The sequence below is a fragment of the Salvelinus alpinus genome, chromosome 13 (assembly GCF_045679555.1).
Source record: "Salvelinus alpinus chromosome 13, SLU_Salpinus.1, whole genome shotgun sequence".
Taxonomy (NCBI): Eukaryota; Metazoa; Chordata; class Actinopteri; order Salmoniformes; family Salmonidae; genus Salvelinus; species Salvelinus alpinus.
In genome coordinates, this window is record NC_092098.1 from 14,153,794 (window position 1) to 14,168,993 (window position 15,200).

At 45.3% G+C, this 15,200-nt stretch overlaps 1 protein-coding gene across 42 annotated transcripts in view; it reads right to left on the reverse strand.

Moving 5' to 3' along the window:
* Positions 1–775: 775 nt before the first annotated feature.
* The window catches only part of LOC139537164 (protocadherin gamma-C5-like), a 136,770-nt gene continuing 122,345 nt past the window's right edge, over positions 776–15,200 (reverse strand). For 19 of the 42 annotated variants that reach the window (XM_071338155.1, XM_071338141.1, XM_071338151.1 and 16 more), the window contains exons 2-5: positions 7,022–7,083; positions 5,099–5,155; positions 3,976–4,085; positions 776–3,114 (exon numbers count right to left, since the gene is read on the reverse strand). In XM_071338155.1, the coding sequence (XP_071194256.1) occupies positions 2,867–3,114; positions 3,976–4,085; positions 5,099–5,155; positions 7,022–7,083 (477 nt within the window). In that variant the 3' untranslated portion in view covers positions 776–2,866. Of the gene's footprint in view, positions 3,115–3,975; positions 4,086–5,098; positions 5,156–7,021; positions 7,084–8,627; positions 11,831–11,883; positions 14,656–15,200 lie in introns of those variants that run through there. The other 23 variants (XM_071338174.1, XM_071338163.1, XM_071338171.1 and 20 more) reach the window with 5 other exon arrangements.

Consider the following 15,200-nt stretch of genomic DNA (forward strand, 5'->3'; position numbering starts at 1 on the left):
AAAACTAGGCGTGTGTGAGGTTTAGCATGTTAGAAACATGGAAAACTAGGCATGTGTGAGGTTTAGCATGTTATAAACACGGAAAACTAGGCGTGTGTGAGGTTTAGCATGTTATAAACACGGAAAACTAGGGATGTGTGAGGTTTAGCATGTTATAAACACGGAAAACTAGGGATGTGTGAGGTTTAGCATGTTATAAACACGGAAAACTAGGGATGTGTGCGGTTTAGCATGTTATAAACACAGAAAACTAGGCGTGTGTGAGGTTTAGCATGTTATAAACACGGAAAACGAGGCGTGTGTGAGGTTTAGCATGTTATAAACACGGAAAACTAGGGATGTGAGAGGTTTAGCATGTTATAAACACGGAAAACTAAGTGTGTGTGAGGTTTAGCATGTTATAAACGGGGAAAACTAGGCATGTGTGAGGTTTAGCATGTTATATACACGGAAACTAGGAATGTGTGAAGTTTAGCATGTTATAAACATGGAAACGTAGGCGTGTGTGAGGTTTAGCATGTTATAAACGGGGAAAACTAGGCATGTGTGAGGGGTAGGTATAGGGTTAGGATCCCGCTCCACTCCACCGTCTGTGGCTAAACTGTGCTGAACAAAGAGTGGAATGCTTCTAGCAGAGCCATGGCACCAGTTCAGTCAACTCCAACAGACAGGCTCCAATATAGCCTCTGCCATTAGCTATGATAATCCCCTGCCTCCTGCCAGCTAACAGAACACCATTCATCAGTAAAACACAACCAATTCTAAGGAGAAGACATGATTTTAGAATACATTTTTATTTGGAAATGTCAGTGTTCAAAGAGTAAACAAAAACAAACAAATAAACAGCGATATAAATATTAGCATATAAAATAAGAGTGTAACAGGGAGAAGCGCTAAGCAATTTAATAGGAAAGATAATACAATAGAATACAGAGGACTATTCCAGCGGAAGATGCATATATATTTATATCCATATGAGCAAGGGTTGCATTCCATTAGCATAAACAATTGATTCAAATCACAGACACAGGAAGAGGTACAGGGAATTGGAATCACACTTTAAAGACATTTAGGTGTTGAGTGTTACACTTTAAAGTTTGGAGTGACCAAAGAAAGAATGCGATAGAGAGAAAACACAAAAATATGCACGACAAATTTCACAAGCCTCTAGCTACGACTGTCTGTTGAAAGTTTTAGTTTTATTTACAGCTCGGTTAAATCAGTCAGCTCAACTCTTAGTCACTACACCACTACATTTCATCTGAAACACATCTTTTTTTGTTGAAAAATATTCAAAACATTCCAATACTAGCCAGCTGTGTGGTTGTGGTGAGAGAGTGATGTGTCTCTCTAAGATTCATACAGACTGGCTATGTGTCTTATTTACATGGGGGCAGGGTGTCTGTGCATCTGGGGTTTTGGCAGGTTAAAGGATGGACTGAAAATATTATCTGTGCCCCAGACTGCTGCTAGAAGTGGAGATAGAGATGGTCTCTGTCCATGGTCCTGATATGGCCCTGAACTCCGCAACAAGGCTTATCCATAGGATTCTGTAAACGGTCCATACAGAACATCCTACAGTGCCTGGAGTTGTAGTGTACTGAACATGTGGTCTGGTCAAGGTTCTCCTAGAGAACTAAGGAATAAAGACTGTGAACTGAAGAGGTGATGAGAGCACATTTACCGGCTGTCATAGCCGGAGAGATACTGTACATGTGGCAAGAGGACAGAGACTGTTCACCCTTTCCCCTCCTCTGTCCTTACCACACACCCAACCCTGGGGGCGTGGTCGCAGGACTGTCTATGAGCCTTAGAGAAACCCACAGTGCAGAGCCAATCACACTGGGCCAGCCCGGCATAATGTTGATACAACGTTAAAACAACGCTGATATAATATCTAAATAATGTTGGTTCTAAGTTAATAAAACACTGATCCATCTTTACAATGTTACATTATATGAACAAAGTTATGCTTTAATGCCACTCTACGGGATTCTACCAACAATGATGGAAAAAGGTGACAATCGTGGCTCGGGTGATGTAAATAACCACAGAATCCTGCTTGGGCAAGATTTTAAAAAGCAGCTGAATATACTTTGATGGTCACCATTGTAAGTAACATTAAATGAGCATCCGTTCTTTTGCTTGCTAGTCATATAACTACATTGAACCTTCCAGGCGTTTTAAGTTGTTAATGCTACAGTATGCATTCTCATGACATTGGTACTTTCCTGATGAAGTTAAGCTAGCCTCTTTTTTTAAATGTATGTTAGTGTAGGCTCATCTTCAGTGGTTCTTCATCTTCAGGATGAATCATGCATGTCTTGTCTATTTCATCCCTTAAAAAGAGCTAAAGCAAGTTCTCTAAAGAAACCTAACAAGGTGTACGCGTAATCCGTGTCACCATAAGAAGCAGAACTACTTGGCATTTTAGAGAAACATCGAACGGTTTAATAAAACAAACCATCAGATAGTTTTTTTTTGTTTTTTTGATTTTCTTTAGAATGCTATAATACAGAGCTAGGTCACTACATGAATTCCAGGTCCCTGAAATCCATCTGGATCCAATATAAATCTAATGTAATCTTCCTCCCCCTCCCACCCCACATAGAACACACCAATAACCTCTGCCTGAAGTAAGCTGTGATGACCATAGAAGCTAGAAGTACAGCGGTTGCCCATTACAAACATTTGCAAAGTGACATATGCTCACAAACATCCAAAATTCTGGGACTATCAGATTGAACTATCAGATTGAATAGCATAAGAAAAACAAAGATCAAGGCTTCCAATGAGGGAAGACACTCGGCAGTATGGGGGTCAGGGTCTTGGTTTATGTGGCGATGGGGCTTGGTGTTAGCTTGGCTTACTTCTTGTCCTTCTTGGTGGTCTTCTTCTTGCTGGCGGGGGTCTGGGCAGCGTTGGGGACATCGACCTGGGGTATGGCCTGAGGCGGGCCCTGCAGGGCCGGCTGGGGCATCATCTGCTGGGGGTTGGTTGTCAGGGTGGCCGTGCTGCCGGGGATGTAGACGTTCTGGCGGTAATCGGGCACATGCTGCATGGGGAACTGGGCGTTGTAGCGGGGGCCTAGGGTTGCTGTCGCTTCACTCACCTCTGAGAGAGAAGGGAGGGAGGGAGAAACGGTTATAGCTGGGTGTGTTGTGATGCTGTGAAGAGAGAGGAACTCTCCTAACTGAGGGTCATTTTTGCACTGCATTGCAGCTCCAGCTCAGCACTGTTCCAAACCAGCCCCTTTCCTCCCCCACACTCACAGCATATAGAACCTCCGCTCTCTCACACAGAACAGATGTAAACAACTAAACGCAGTACATTCAGATATCATCAAATATAATTTGGAATTGAGGATTAAACTAACTAATTGCACACTAATAGAGAGAGAGGCAGTGTGCAGGTTTGTGGGTGACTACAGCTATGGAGCATTGAAACAAAGAGCTCTGTGTCCCATATTCCTCATGCGTTGGTTCATTCACACACAGGGACTGCTGAGACACACTGTGTTCTATACATGTGTACTTGGCAGACTCTCTCTCTCTCTCTGTGTCCTAATGGGGTCACACAAAGGAAGGATGTGCTGTTTCCTTATCAACCGCCACTCTGATCTAATCAAGTCGTATGCACTAAGAATCTAGTGCCTGAGATGCTGCTCTCTAACAGGGCTCTCTCTGTAGCTCTACCCAGTGGCAGAGAGCTCTCCATCTCCCCATTTGTATGCAGTATCAGTCCTCAACAGAGAACAGAGATATTTCAGTGTCACCAGTCCCCTCTCTGTTAGAATGCATGAACAGATGCTCTCTCTCTCCCTTTCTCTTTCCCTCTTTCCCTCTTTCCCTCTTTCCCTCTTTCCCTCTTTCCCTCTTTCCCTCCCATACAACTATCCATGGAGGAACCTTGTGAGGTAGCGGACGACAGAGAGAAGGAAATGTGATTTCTGGGATATGTAGGCCACAGACTCACCGTTGGCAGCAGCCATCAGAGCCTGGAGCTGTTCAGCCTCAGTGGGGGGGTTGGGCCAGGGTCCTGTTCCAACTATAGCACCACCTGCCCCGTCAGGATGGGGGCCAGCTCTGGAGGAGAGGAGGGGGATGAGTCAGTATAAGAGATACACTCAAATCTCTCTCTTTCACCGTGACTCTCACTCTCTCATGAACACATACACTCTCACATAATCTAAACCTCTCTCTCTCACACACACACACACACACACACTCTCCTCCCATCATGATTGTCAGCATGGCGACACCAAGCCTCCAGAAGCCATTTTGAGTGAGCACCTGCATCACAGAGCACAGAGGAGATGGAGGCTGGGAGAAGACATTGGATCAGGAAGCACTATACATGTTAATAGTTAGCACAGAGACATAATATGCAAGCAGACACTCACACACAGAGTAGAGACTAAACGAGCTGTTCAGATGCTGTTCGGATGCTATGTGCCTTGTACCTATTCTATGTGTTAGAGTGTGTGTGTGTGTGGGGGGGGGGGATCAGAGAAAGAGAAAGAAAAGAGGGGGATGAGGAGAGAGGAGAGAATGTCTGTATGTTTCATCAATAAGAGACTGGATTGTTGATCAGATGTTATCATTGTTCTTCTCAATCCCTTAATTTGCCACTGGTCAAATCTACAATGTAGGATTGTGGAGAAAATGTTTCATTGAGTTTGTTGGGTTTATTACATCCATATGGGAGTCAGTAACACACACATGCGCGCAAGCTTACACACATACACTCACACACACAGATAGACAGAAACAGGCCGACAGAACCACAGGGACATGGAAATCTACGCTACGAATAAAAGGACAAACTACACAGTTCAGCGAAGCCTCCAAACCCAAGTATACAACACAGACCACGCAGCGATGCTGAGCTTTGCACATCGACAAACACCTCCACAAAGCCTCGACCCATTTTAAAAACACAGCTAGACCGCAAGAGCATTTACACATTATCACACGCTCAACAGCCAGAAGCCAAGCTTGTCTACACACAGCTCCGCCAAGCCAACAGCCTGTCAGACACCAGCATGTATGAGAGCAGGACGCCGCCTTGCACAGTCAGCAAAGCCACTCTACTCTACCTCGCCTTGCTGTACGGTGTCCATCTCTGCTGGGTGCTGGTGCTGTATCTGTACGTGCTGAAACACAGATGATCACCTCTCACTCTTTCAGTCCAATGCCAGTCAGATGGACTCCTTCATTAGCCAACCAGGTTCATGTTCAGTTTCTATCTAATGAACTACACTGCATGACCAAAAGTATGTGGACACAAACATCTCATTCCAAAATCATGGGCCCTCCTTTTCTGGTATAACAGCCTCCACTCTTATGGGAAGGCTTTCCACTAGATGTTGGAACATTGCTGCGGAGACTTGCTTCAATTTAGCCACAAGAGCATTAGTGAGGTTGGGCACTGATGTTGGGCGATTGTATGCTGTAGCGTTAAGATTTCCCTTCACTGGAACTAAGGGGCCTAGACCGAATCATGAGGCCCAAACCATTATTCCTCCACCACCAAACTTTACAGTTGGCACTATGCATTGGGGCAGGAAGCGTTCTCCTGGCATCCGCCAAACCCAGATTTGTCCATCGGACTGCCAAATGGTGAAACGTGATTCATCACTCCAGAGAAGGCTTATCCACTGCTCCAGAGCCCAATGGCGGTGAGCTTTACACCACTCCAGCCGATATTTGCCATTGCGCATGGTGATCTTAGGCTTGTGTGTGGCTGCTCGGCCATGGAAACCCATTTCATGAAGCTCCCGACGAACAGCTGACGTTGCTTCCAAAGGCAGTTTGGAACTCAGTAGTAAGTGTTTCAACCGAGGACAGACAATTTTTACACACTACGCGCTTCAGCACACGGCAGTCCCGTTCTGTGAGCTTGTGTGCCCTACCACTTTGCGGCTGAGTCGTTGCTACTCCTAGATGTTTCCACTTCACAATAACAGCACTTACAGTTGACCGGGGCAGCTCTAGCAGGGCATAAATTTGCCGAACTGACTTCTTGGAAAGGTGGCATCCTATGACGGTGCCAGGTTGAAAGTCACTGAGATCTTCAGTAAGGCCATTCTGCTACCAATGTTTTTCTACGGAGATTGCATGGCTGTGTGCTCGATTTTCTACACCTGTCAGCAACAGGTGTGGTTGAAATAGCCGAATCCACTAATTTGAAGGAGTGTCCACATAGTTTTGTATATACAGTGTGCATAGTGAATCAACTTCTATTTTGTGCCAGCACGAACTAGAATAGTACAATGACAAATTACAAGTAATTGTCTTTATGTTAAGGAATCTACTATGACACTTTCTATGAATGATACGGTATGTAATCAGTGGCTAATAACTTCACAACACTCAGATGCTCAACAGTTTCTCCACCAGTAGAGCCACAATCTGTTAAGCCAAGATCTGTGAGATAATCCAAGCATCTTTTGCTAAATCAATGAGGCACCACATGTCACATCAACAACTACCATTGCATTGTACCTCAAACCTCACTCACACTACAGCCATCGGATTGCGATTCATTGATTTCTTCTGTAAGTACACTTACAGCTTCACAATCATCACAGTATCGACAAATCACTGCTACTAGTAGGACTCTACTAACACAACTACTGTATAACAGCCATTAGATTACCCATTATTTTGCCGGTCAGTAGTGCCAGTGTTATTGGATCTTTGCGTAGAGTAGTGGGGAACCAATCTGTACTGTCTGTTCAAACACACAACTGCCTTTCAATGGAATGCATATCATAGTCACACATGATTAATTCACGTTAAGTAAAATGCAAGTGTGAACGTGTATACGTACGAGAGACGTGTGTGTGTGTGTGTGTGTGTGTGTGTGTGTGTGTGTGTGTGTGTGTGTGTGTGTGTGTGTGTGTGTGTGTGTGTGTGTGTGTGTGTGTGTGTGTGTGTGTGTGTGTGTGTGTGTGTGTGTGTGTGTGTGTGTGTGTGTGTGTGTGTACTGCGTATATTTAAATGAGCTGAACACTTACCCACTGGGTCCGGGTCTCTGTCCCTGCTGGGTAAAGCGCCAGTCATTGTTGGGTGGTTTTTGCTGGAGGGAGAGAGGCGAGGAAATATACTGTTAGAATGTGTAGTGGCAGACACACAGGCTGTTCCTCCACTGATGTCTATGGAGGCATATCATCTTCAGTCATCAGCACTGGAAACCATTTTGTCCTTCAGTGGGCCATGAAGAAAGAAAATGTCACAGGGCCATGGGGAGAGGAGAGTAAGAAAGAGAGAGCGCGAAAGAGAGAGCGGTAGAGAGAGTGGTAGAGAGAGCGATAGAGAGAGCAGTGTGAGAGAGAGCAGTGTGAGAGAGCAGTGTGAGAGAGCAGTGTGAGAGAGCAGTGTGAGAGAATGTGTGTGAATTATTGAACAAGCTATTGTGTCAGTGCTGTGCTTGAGCGAGTCCGCTGAGAGGAAGGATCATCAAACATACTCCTGTTACAGGCAACTTCAAAACAAGTTAAATAATGATAAAGCTTTAACTAGAGTTCTCCCAACATATTGTCAAAAAAAGTGGTCCACCCAAGCTTTATCTGCTGTAGATTAGGATACAATATATCTCATTCAACACCCTAGATCATTAGCCAAATCCAGGCTCCATCTATGGGTTTAGTAGGGCTGTGCTTCTGGCCAGTTCTGCCTGTCAGAGAGAGTCTGTCAGTGGGGCAGTAATCTGCAGCCCTCCCCTGCCCCACTGATCCTCTAAACCCTGGGCTGGATTACAAGGACAGAGCACTGCCAGGCCTGAAGCCTAGAGAAGCCCTTTGGCCAGGACTGTAATACTCTCATACACTGGACTACTCTCTATGAAGGGTGATGTGCCATGCAGCAGATATTACTGTCGTTTTATATGAAGCTTTAAGGAGTCATACAGTTCAATACACAGAAATGCTCAGCGATATGACAAATATAGGTCTGGTTAAAGCAGGTCAACCATTCTGGCATCCTTTCAGGATACAATAAAAGGCCATCCTCTTTATGAAGGTCTATTTCAATCTAAGTATGACTGAGCCTTGACTCCGAGTGTTGCCAGCTAAAGGAATGAGTCACAGACAGACAGAGAGAGAGGCAGACACTCTGTTTGGTGAGGTCATGAGAGGTGGCTACTGGCTATAGGTTCAGGGCAACAACCCCAATCTATTAGCTTCACCTCATTCAATAAGCAGTCAAAGGTCAACAGCTGACCCCAATATCCTCATTATATGACCTGTACTGCCATATACCCCCACATCCTACTCATCATGTCCCTCCCCATCCCCATCACTGTGCAAAGGAACACATGTTGAGTGAGAACACGCTCACTGTAATAGCCTGTCTACTACAGAGAGGTTCCCCCTGCAGTCCTATAAAATGTTCAGCCTCCTCCCAGGCAGGCAAGAGGATTCACTGCCAAACAAAACAGTCTGTAGTTTGCTGAGAGTTCAACACAATTAAATCACTCTGTACTTGCCTGAGAGGTAACCACGAGTGCTTTACAATTAAACACCCACATGCGTTCACTAACACAAATACACAGTCATGTTTAAGTCAGGTCTTGTCTCTTTTGCCAACTGAAATGAATACGGTATTCGTTTTGAGAGAACTCACCTTTTTGGCTTTGCTAGTGTGTTTGTTGGTGAGGGTTACACTCAGAGTGTTCTGGTTCATCATGGGAGTCTTAACGAACACAAAGTCCCTGTCACTGCTGGAGAGGGTGGGGTAACAGGGTCTGTAGGTATGTGTGTGCGGCTCCTGAGGCCCCACCACCTTCATGTAGCGCAGAGGCCCGTCTTTATTGAGCTGCAGGTGGAGGTCTTTATGAGAGTGGGAGTGAAGGGCCTGCCTGGTGCCCAGGCCCAACCAAGTCAGGTATCCTCTGTATCTCATCCAGCGCATCACCATGGCAACAATTACCACCAAACACACAATGGAGACGCAAGTCAGACAGCCAATCAGAGCCAGGGTGAGGCCAGACCCCCCACTCTGTTGCCTGGAGGGAGCCCTCCTGATCTGAGAGGACGCGTCTGTACCCTTCTCAGACACAGTAATATTGACTGACACACTGGTGGAGAGAGCGGGCATACCATTGTCCTGCACCAGCACTATGATAGTGAACGTAATATCTTCCTCCTCAAATCTACGGGCTGTTCGCACCTCCCCGCTGTGGGCCCCAACATGAAAGAGCCCTGCATCCCTCCCAGAGAGACTGTAGAAGAGCCAGGCGTTGTGCCCACTGTCTTCGTCCACACACACCACCCTGTTGACCAGGTGGCCTTTGCTAGCCAAGCGGGGCACAGACAGCTGCAGCACACCGTCTGGGGGCGGAGCGGGGTAGATCAGGGCAGGAGAGTGGTCATTTTCATCAATCACAAACACATGCACAGTCACGTTAGAGCTCTGTACAGGTGTCCCCGCGTCCCTAACCTGCACCTGCACCCAGAACACATTCATCTGCTCGTGGTCGAGGGCTCGCACTGCATACAGGTTCCCGTTCTTAGAGTTTATGTAGACAAAAGAGGACACAGGCGAGCCCTGCACCTCACTCTCCAGGATGGTGAAGGAGAGGTGAGCGTTCTGGCCCAGGTCCTGGTCGAACGCAGACACAGTCAGAATGAGCGCACCAGGGGCATTGTTCTCCGCTATATCAACAGAGTAGGAGGACTGGGAGAAGAGGGGGGCGTTGTCATTTACATCTGAAAGAGTGATCATAAAGAACTGTTGTGCAGAGCGAGGGGGAGAGCCGGAGTCTGTGGCTGTCACGATGATGGTGTATTCAGACACAGCCTCTTGGTCCAAAGGGCCGTCTGTCACCAGGGTATAGTGCTCCTCAAAGGGGGATATCAACCTAAATGGCAGCCCAGGGGGGATGTGGACGTTAACCTCCCCGTTTCTACCAGCGTCCATGTCCCTGATACTAATCAGAGCTATAACAGTGCCTGATTCCACATCCTCCTGGACCATTTCAGATAGTGAGTTTATGATGATCTTCGGACTGTTGTCGTTCACGTCTATTATTTTGATTTTAATGTGGCAGGGGCACTCCATGGCAGGGGTCCCTCTATCCCTGGCTTGCACAGTGATGTCATAAATGTCCGACATTTCATAATCAACCTCCCCTTTCACTCGGATTTCTCCACTTATGGGATCCACAGTGAAAAGTTTCAGCGCTGTTTCTGAGGTGTACTTACTAAAGTGGTAAGATATCTTTCCATTATGACCATAATCAGCATCCGATGCATTGAGTTTAGTCACTAAAGTGCCCTGTGGAGAGTTTTCAAACAAACTAACAGTTTTAATTGGTTGGTCAAATACCGGGGCATTATCATTGACATCTAGTATATCGATAACAACAGAGGTAGTCCCTGATTTCTGTGGCTGTCTGCCGTCTGCAGTCGTAAGTAGCAGGTGAAACACCGCCTGCTTTTCCCTGTCTAGCGGTTTGTCCAATAATAACTCGGGGAATTTGCTGCCATCACTTTTTGATTCAAGTTTCAATATGAAACAGTCGTTAGGACTGAGAGTGAATGTGCGTAATGAGTTGACGTCTACGTATAGATCTTGCGCGCTGTCCAAACCAAACCTAGTGCCCGGCGCGGCTGCCTCAGACACTTCAAGATAAATATTTCCTGATGGAAACTGAGGAGAATTGTCATTTACATCCACTATCTCCACAACAACACGGTGTAATTCCAGAGGGTTCTGAAGAACAAGTTGAACAGTAAGAGAACATGTCAAAGTTAATCCACAAAGACTTTCTCTGTCCATGGTTTGTCTGACAACTAAAACTCCACTCGCATTCACGTCAAAATACTTAGCATTAGACTCCGACATAACTCGTGGATTTCTGTTTAAAAGCGTTGGTATGTTGAGGCCCAAGGCCTTCGCTATGTCCCCGACAAAAGCCCCCGGTTTTAATTCCTCTAGTACGGAATAAGAAAGTTCAGCGGAAAATGATGCTCTGTATAAAGCTGAGAGAAACAGGCAGAACAGAGGCCTTCCCGCGGCCTTTCTCCTTGTGTCCAAAACTCCCATTGTTCAACTCCTCATGTCAGGAAAATATCCTACTTGATTCTGAACCACACAGGTTAAAAAATAAGTCTGCTAGAGCTTCAACAACTGTAAAATATCATATTGCAAAATAAATAAGTGAGGAGAAGCTAACACCGACTCCCTTGACGCGCAAAGTTCCTATAGCTACTGAAAGGAAACTTTTTTTCAGAGGAGGTGCCTGGGTCTCCAAACAAAGACAGGCAACTCTTCAATAGTACAATACAAGCGGGTCCTATTCATTGTGTCACATCTGCTATAAGCGCGCGTGCGGGCGAACGCACACACGAACACAGTCACAATAAAAGACTGGTTCTGATTTTAAGAGTAACAGATGTTACTTTCGTAAAGGAATACAGGAAGAAGAGGGCCAAATAAAAAAGAAAAGATTGGGGAGATAATGATAATACAATACAACAGTGTCTTCCTTATTCTCTTGGACTTCTGGAAAAAAACATGCAAAAGCTTAGCTACATCTGGTAAATCGATATTTGTGCCAGCAGGAGAATAATTATCTGAGCCTTCACGAATAGAAACTGAAACAATGCATACATCATAACAAATTGCCACGAAAGTAACTGAGTTGTCATATGGCAACTCAATTGAGTCAGTTAATAAATATTTAAAGCAATTGTAGGCCAATACCATCACAAACGCACACGTATAGAATAAAATGCTTGATACCTTGACTTATATGCATTATGTACCACATTCATCCGCTTATAAATAAACAATACAGCACTGTCCTCATTCCTATTATGCACATGAGGGTTGAGTGCTGACTGAATGTCAGTCACCATAGTCAGTCTATGCTCACCTGTTGGCTCTCGAACGTCCACGTGCTATCAGGTAACGATGCATCAAGCACGTTTATCATGTCCTGAAAGTCAGTGGTGCTGCTGGGCTTAACGAGGGTGAAATCACTGAACTCGGACACTGGAGAGAGACACGACCTGAAGGACTGGCTCTGAGACAACATGTCCCCTCCCAGGACCTCCACATACTTAATAGGGCCGTCAGTGTTGAGCTGGAGCTGTAGGTTTCTGTTTTGATTCTTGTATCCGTCAGAGTCAGCCCGTCTGATACAGCAACTCGAGCTGCTCCTACTGTTTCTAACGCACTTCACCACTAAGATGAGAAAAGTCAACAAAGACAAAACGGACACTGAGGCCAGAGAGACGATCAAATAAAAGGTGATTTTACTGTTTCTCTTGCTGGGCTCGGCTGTTTTCTGGCGGAAGTCCGAGATGGGCTCGTGGAGCCCGTCCTCTAACAGTATGTTGACTGTGACTGTGGCGGACTGGACCGGCTCCCCATTGTCCTGTATCTCTATAAGCAGCTTCTGAGAGGAGTCATCCTGCTCTGAAACAGCGCGTTTAGTCCTCACCTCCCCTGTGTAAAGATTCACACTGAACAGAGACGAGTCTGTGGCCTCCACCAGCCTATAGGAAATCCAGGCGTTATGACCCGAGTCTGCGTCCACTGCCGATATCTTAGTGGCGAGGTGGCCTGCTTTAGCGGACCGGGGCATCTTCTGATGGGAGACAGAGCCCATGACAGTGGAAGGGTAAATAACAGCGGGAGCATTGTCGTTCTGGTCCAGGATAAAAACATGAACCGTGACGTTGCTGTTCAGAGACGGAGAGCCGTGGTCCTTTGCCTGGACCTGTATCTGAAACACCTTCAGTTTCTCATAGTCAAACGAGTGCATGCTGTAGATGCTGCCGTTATCTGAGTTTATGTAAATATAGGACGAGACAGACACGTCTTGTACTTTAGAGTCTAATATAGAATAGGAGATCTTGGCGTTATCTCCAATATCCATATCCAATGCGGACACGGAGCATATAATATAACCAGGTGTGTTATTCTCATTGACGTACACAGTGTACGCAGTGTCTGGAAACCTAGGTGGATTGTCATTTACATCCAGAATACGGACTGGGATGGTTTTCTTGCTGGTGAGCGGAGGGGAGCCCGCATCAGTAGCCGTTATCTCTATGCTGTACTCTGGGAACGTCTCACGATCCAGAACACCATTGGTGACTAGTGCGTAATGACTGGAGATGGAAGGTTCCAATGTAAAAGGATAGCTTGGTGGGATTTGTAGTGTCACCTTTCCATTGTCTCCAGAGTCAGGGTCCCGTGCACTAATCAAAGCCACTACAGTCCCTTTGGGTGCGTTCTCGCGCACTGGGCTTGGTTTAGATGTGAGGCTAATTTGGGGAGAGTTATCATTGACATCTATGACATCAATCTGAACGTTGCACTGTCCTTCCATCTCAGGCATGCCTTTGTCTTGAGCAATAATTTCGATTCGGTACGAGGGAGTGCTCTCGTAATCCAGCGTACCCTTCAAATACATTTCCCCCGTTTTTGGATCAATTTCAAACAAAGCCTTTACAGACTGTGCAGTATGGTCACCAAAAGAGTATTCGATCTCTCCATTTGGGCCATCATCTAAATCGTTTGCCTCGACCTTTAGGAAAGACGTGCCCTGTGGAGTGTTTTCGTTTAGAGATACTTTGTTTAACGGATGCTTGAATATGGGGTTGTTATCGTTGTTATCTAAGACAATAATTATAATCTGTGAGGTCCCAGATCTAACTGGAGAGCCACCATCAAGGGCGGTTAACAACAGCTGATGTCGAGCCTTATTCTCTCGGTCCAAAGCTTTCTCCAGACATAATTCCGGAACTTTTCTTCCGTCATCTTGATCCTTTATTTCCAAGCTGAAATGTTCGTTTTTGCTGAGAGTATACGATTTTAAAGAATTATCGCCAACGTCAGGATCCTGCGCGCTCTCCAAAGAAAATCGCATACCTGGGGCAGTGGATTCTGCTATTTTCAATGTGCGCTCAGATGATTGAAAATGAGGAGCATTATCATTTATATCCTGAATGTCAACTTCCACTCTGTGAAGCTGCAGAGGGTTCTCAATGATGACTTCTAATGGCAAGAGGCAACTGGCGCTTTGTCCGCACAGACTTTCTCTGTCAATTCTATCGCTGACAACTAGCTCGCCCTTACCTAAATCCACACTGAAATACTGCTTACCAGCTACAGACGCTATCCTCATTTCACGGAACGAAATCTCTGATACTTCCAACCCCAGATCTTTTGCTATATTTCCAACCACGGATCCCAAGCTCAGTTCCTCCGGAACTGTATAACGAATCTCGGCTCCTGTTTTATTCCAAGACAAACAGAAACACAACAGCCATTGCAGTAGTCCCCTCCAATCACTGAGGCACGTTCTCTCCTTCAAGCTCAATTTCTTCATATTGCTATATCCCGAAAAAATAACATGTGGAAAACATGCTTAAAATAAAATATTCCAACGAAATTGTTATTGATCACCTCTCCTTTTTAACCAAGTATCTAATTCCATTGTGAATGAATGATTGAGCACAGCTCCGTCTCTCACCATCTCTGTGCATTGTATGGGCTACTGTGCTGTGGCTGGAGGAGGGAGTAGATCTCTTTGTACAGTTAAGCATGCTATTGGTGCACAGCGCAGCACTATATAAACCAATTGAAAACAGAGTAGCTCTAAAAGTCATAGCCAGCTTTCTGCTGTGGGAGTATGCGTTGTAAACCTGCTAACACATCAGCTCATATTTCATGAAGAAATGGAATAATAATCATGAGGTAATACAAAATGCCTTTTTTCCCCATTGCACGAATGGTTATGAAATAATGACAGTGATGATAAAAGTAATAGCCCTTTATCTGAGGTCAAAGTAAACCGTGTTAAATTGACTTAAAGTGAACATGTGTCCGGTAGATGTGTGGGACATGATGCAGCAACAAAACAGAACGCTGACGGTTTCGGGGCCAGTAGAGAGCGCGTGTCACTGTCCATGGTGCTGAAATGTACAACCCTTCTCTGCGCGCGTGGATAAGAACAAAGATACCAGTTCCTGGGAGCATATCCATGCTCATTAATTACTCCTCATTTATGTCACAGATATATTTGTTATGTTTATTTGAGAATAAAACTTGCATTCATAATTAGTATAAAAATACGTAATTTCCACGAACCTATGAAATGTTGAGGTTCTTTAAAACTCTGTGGGATTTATGTGTTTGTGACGTTCTAGTAAAGAAATGGGCTAAAGCAAAAATTATAGC